Source organism: Penaeus vannamei, chromosome 14 (genome assembly GCF_042767895.1).
Source record: "Penaeus vannamei isolate JL-2024 chromosome 14, ASM4276789v1, whole genome shotgun sequence".
Taxonomy (NCBI): domain Eukaryota; kingdom Metazoa; phylum Arthropoda; class Malacostraca; order Decapoda; family Penaeidae; genus Penaeus; species Penaeus vannamei.
The window spans coordinates 38,006,357-38,011,356 of NC_091562.1; the positions used below are offsets into that span (position 1 = coordinate 38,006,357).

At 40.1% G+C, this 5,000-nt stretch overlaps 1 protein-coding gene across 1 annotated transcript in view; it reads right to left on the reverse strand.

Moving 5' to 3' along the window:
* LOC113813725 (crustacean calcium-binding protein 23) overlaps nucleotides 1-2,078 on the reverse strand; it is a 3,562-nt gene extending 1,484 nt beyond the window's left edge. The window contains exons 1-4 of the mRNA XM_027365779.2: nucleotides 1,920-2,078; nucleotides 1,490-1,667; nucleotides 973-1,182; nucleotides 1-203 (exon numbers count right to left, since the gene is read on the reverse strand). The exon at nucleotides 1-203 is cut by the window's left edge and continues 1,484 nt beyond it. Coding sequence (XP_027221580.1) covers nucleotides 99-203; nucleotides 973-1,182; nucleotides 1,490-1,667; nucleotides 1,920-2,071 — 645 coding nt within the window. The 5' untranslated portion in view covers nucleotides 2,072-2,078 and the 3' untranslated portion in view covers nucleotides 1-98. The remainder of the gene's footprint in view (nucleotides 204-972; nucleotides 1,183-1,489; nucleotides 1,668-1,919) is intronic.
* Between the last annotated feature and the right edge of the window lie 2,922 nt (nucleotides 2,079-5,000).

Below are 5,000 nucleotides of genomic sequence, written 5' to 3' on the forward strand. Positions count from 1 at the left end.
GACTAGGATCAGAACGTTAAACAAAAACATTAGGTAAACAAAACTCCAAACAGCATTCAATCGGCAGGTGCAATTGCATTACTCCTAGCGCTACTGATTTATTTGATTCCCCAGGCATTGCGCATCATGAGATCGAAGTAGGCGTCTTGATCTACGGACGCACTCACGCCGGAGTAGTAGTCATAGAATTCTTCCCTAGTGAGCTGCGGAGGAGAAAGAGAGAGATGGGGAAAAGGTTAGTTTGGTTGATTCCTTTGTTGATGATGAGCTCTATGGCGAAAATGTTTGTTTTTTATTATATGTATAGGGGAGAACGAGGGAGGAGCAGGTCCTGGAGAAGAAAGGGAAAAGGGATATGGAGAGAGGGTGAGAGACATGGAGAGACGAATGGAAAGAGAGTAAGGGAGAGATGGAGAGGGAGAGGGATAGGGAGGGAGAGGGAGAGAAAAAGTGGGAGGGAGATAGAGATGGATAGATATATAGAGAGAGGGAGGGAGGGAGGGAGAGGGAGAGAGGGAGAGGGAGAGAGGGAGAGGGAGAGAGGGAGAGGGAGAGAGGGAGAGGGAGAGGGAGAGGGAGAGGGAGAGGGAGAGGGAGAGAGAGAGGGAGAGGGAGAGGGAGAGGGAGAGGGAGAGGGAGAGGGAGAGAGAGAGAGAGAGAGAGAGAGAGAGAGAGAGAGAGACAGAGAGAGAGAGAGAGAGAGAGAGAGAGAGAGAGAGAGAGAGAGAGAGAGAGAGAGAGAGAGAGAGAGAGAGAGAGAGAGAGAGGGGGCGGGGTAGAGAGAGAATGAAATGGGGTACACAGAAAAAATAAAAAGGAATATGCTCCCAAAGGAACTAAAATATATATATATATATATATATATATATATATATATATATATATATATATATATATATATATATATTTATATATGATTCACATAATATCTTCCACCACACTTTGAACACCACACACATCTGACAACCGAACCTTTCCATCGACGGACGTATTATTCTCGAACTTCTTGAGAATCGTAGCGAGAATCTGCTCCTCGTCCATCTCTCCCGACTGGAACTTCGGGTGCTTGGTCACCGAGTACACTCCCTTGAGGTCCTCCAAGGTGACGATGCCGTCGCCTGTCTTATCCAGCTTATCGAATGCCATGTCGACTAGCTTCCGCCGCGTGTCGTTCATCTTGGGCTGAGGAAAAAACAGGAATGGGGTTTTATTTTTCCTAAGGGGATGTTTGTGGTTAATTGGATAAGAGAGTAGTGGAAGCTCATTGTGGTTCAGTTGTTCCGAGTGAATGAGTCAATCTCAGGGTATTATTCTCAGCAAAAATCTCTATATCTTACTGTCACGAGAATTGGCAAAAAACATCATGGGGTAATTCACCAGACGGGAATTACCCACTGTGTTAAAACCACTCTTTAATCCTAGAAAAAAAAAAACACAAATAATAATCATGAATAAGAAGAAAATATCGACACATCGACACTTAGCTTACCCGGATGTTTACAAGGAACTCATCATAGTTGACGGTTCCTTCCCCGTCCTTGTCGAAAGCGTTGAAGAGTTTCTCGGTGTCCTCTTCGGAAAGCTTGAGGCCGGTTTCCCTTATGCCCTTGGAGAATTCCTCGAGGTTGAGGCTGTGGGATCCGTCGTCGTCCATTCGTCGAAAAACTCTGCAACAAAGACGTTTGGTTCGGAATACTTGTAGGAGCGCAGAACAAATGTATGAGCCCATAACGAAAGAGAGGTGAGAGGGCAAAATATGTATTTCCACTACATCCATACAATAATCGAAACACGAGTGACCATTACACCACAATATATCCAAATACTAGCAACAACTGTCCCTCTAAAAACAACAAAATAAACAAGAACGTAAACAAATACACAAAACCAAAAGCCACTCCCCATCTCGCCCCACTCACCTGCCCAACCCCATGACTCCCGCGGTTCCTCGACTCAGGCACAGGAGCCGCAGCTTCTCCACGGGGTCTGTGGTCTGCGTCAGCTTCCTGCGGGCGGACGCCATCATCTCCTCCTCGTTCCTGGTGGAGGCTGTCCTGGGACGGTTGGCCATGATGTACCTGCGGGCGAGGGCGACGGTCAGAAACATCATGCAAAGGTTTATGATAAGGTTAATGTCTTTTTTTCCCTTTCTTTCTTTCTTTTTTCTCTCTCTTTCATCAAGACGACATATGATATATGGAGCAGTGTTCTTAAAACATTCTTCATTGTGACCCAGTTTGGTTACCCTCGTGCTCTATGCTACAGAGCATCTTCTGTACACTATGCGTTATTTTACCAATTGTTTATAAATATTCCATCTTATATAATTCGTTATCTATCTATGTAACATCCTTTTGAAAAGGTAACCAGTGATCAGCAGATCGCGACCCATATATTGAAGAATGCACAGTACTGTTCTCTAAATCTGAATTTCAATCACTGAATAACACACATGAACAAATACAAGTTGCAGACGGATAAGCCGACACACACACATACACGAAATCATTCACTAAACTACGAATCCTTATTGCAATCCTTTAGAAACAAGTTTGATACGTCTGAAAATAATGCTGGAACCAATGATGATATTCAGTGACTCCCTAAACAGCCGGGTACAATTTTTACGCCCAGGCTTTACGGAGTCGCCATGAAAAAAATATTTGGGAAATTTCTAGCACATTTTTATGGGCGGAATAATCACGCTACGTTTCTAATGGGTCATAAGACTGTTGCAGAGTCAATAAACATGGATACAGACTAACATACCAATATTACTCATCTATTTCTCTATACCATAAACGCACGCACACACGTAGAATATGATGATAATAAAATAAATATACACAACTACACATCTACCTATCCATTAAATCCAGCCAACCACACACACATTTGCAGAGCTACATACGCACACTGGTTAAATTCGCTGTCAAAACGCGGTATAATTATCTGCCAACAAGGAAATGCTGCAGTGGCTATATATTTTTGTTTTTGCCTTTTGACAGTTTTTCCTTTTGATCATGTAAGGGATTTAGAAAATAATATCATATCATTTCTTCCACAGCTTTTATAGATGCCAAAACAGTGATCTGACACACTATGAATAGGTAAAAAATCATCATATATATTGTACAATAATTACAAAAGTAACAAATTGTTTTTTCTTTACATTTTTACAGTATTAGAGGTGATAACTCTAGTACTAAACTAACACATAAAATAACCACATGAATCCAGGCAAAACCCTATTAACACAGGACAAATTCTATCATGCATATTTTTTTTACCTCTCCATATATTATGATTCCATTAATTAAACCAGAGAAAGGGCGAGCCAGTAACCAAACAGGATTCACGCATTGCAAAACGATGCTAATCTCACTGCTAAATGTAATTGAAAGGAATTAATATCTCTAATAAAATTCTTTCTCAGCTCATCTCTTCTTTTAAATTGACCAATATCAAACGTTTGCAGACACTGAGAATCAAAGAACGTTTGCGTGTTAGTTGAATTGGAATGTTGCCGACGAAGCCACCAATTTTATTTTCACTGCTATTACCATAATCGTCATTATTATTACTATTATCATTATCATCTCTTCAATATTGTTAATATTATCATCATCATCATTACCATTATTAATAACTATTATTACAATTATTGCTATTATCATTAATACTGATAATAATAGTAGTAATAATAATAGCAATAATATTTGTCAACATCATCATTATTATCACAATTATTATCATTATCATGATCATTACTGCTATGATCCTCATCAACATCATTAAAACTATCACTATCATTATCACTATAATAACCACTATAGCCATTATCTTCTAATCTATCTATGTATCTTCCACTTCCAAGACCCGGAAATAATTAAGAAAATGGGTACGGAATCTTCTGATCATCTTAGAGTAATATATTCACAAGCATAAGGGTACATGAAAAAAAAAACTTCCAAATGTAATTTTCGCAGCTGCTCGATACAGGAGCCTAAAAATAACCGGGATATAAGAGGGAAAAAAATCAAAGGAAAATTCTACGATCTCTAATGTTACCGCAGCTGTTAGTTTCCCATTTGTGTCAAAAAGGCCAATTTGAGGACCGCGGTTTCGCTAAATTGTCTTTCGGGTACGAAACAAAACAGTTTTCGTCGTCATTCCGAACAGCAGGTCTTTAATAATCTGTTCTTCTTTATTCTGTGTTTTTATCCTTTTTGTGGTGACCATAAAATGTAAAGTACAGCCCTCACACATAAACATAGTCAGATATGCGCATACATTCACAGATGTATGAACATGCACACACACACACACACACACACACACACACACACACACACACACACACACAGAGAGAGAGAGAGAGAGAGAGAGAGAGAGAGAGAGAGAGAGAGAGAGAGAGAGAGAGAGAGAGAGAGAGAGAGAGAGAGAAAGAGAGAGAGAGAGAGTAGGGGAGAGATGGACTGAGACAATGTCAACACACCACAAAGTTCAGCATTAACAACTAAAATTCTAAAAAAATAGCGAATTGGGTTACGTGGCTATGATAATGTGGGAAGGGTGACATGCAAATACGGCCATTTCTTCCATGTTAGCAGAATCGATATACTGTGGGTTAGTCCTTGGCCACGCGAATATTTCTCCCACATTTCTTCACTCACGGCCTATATCCGTCCGCGAACTTTTATTTGTTGTCTATGTACAGTAATTCATTCGTACTGACACGTACAGTATTTACCTCAGTTATCGGTGTTCTGCGTTTACAAAGCTCAGCAAAGTCGATCATTTGTGATTAGTAGAAAAAGGGCTTTAAAAACAATAACGACAGCAATCACACTGATTATGATGATGATGATGATGATGGTGATGATAATGACGATGGCAATAATACCCTCAGCTGATAGGCATGTGTATGATCAAATCTTTCAAACCAGCGAAGACCATATGGCTTGAATGTAGCCAAATTTCGACCTACTTGATCCTTT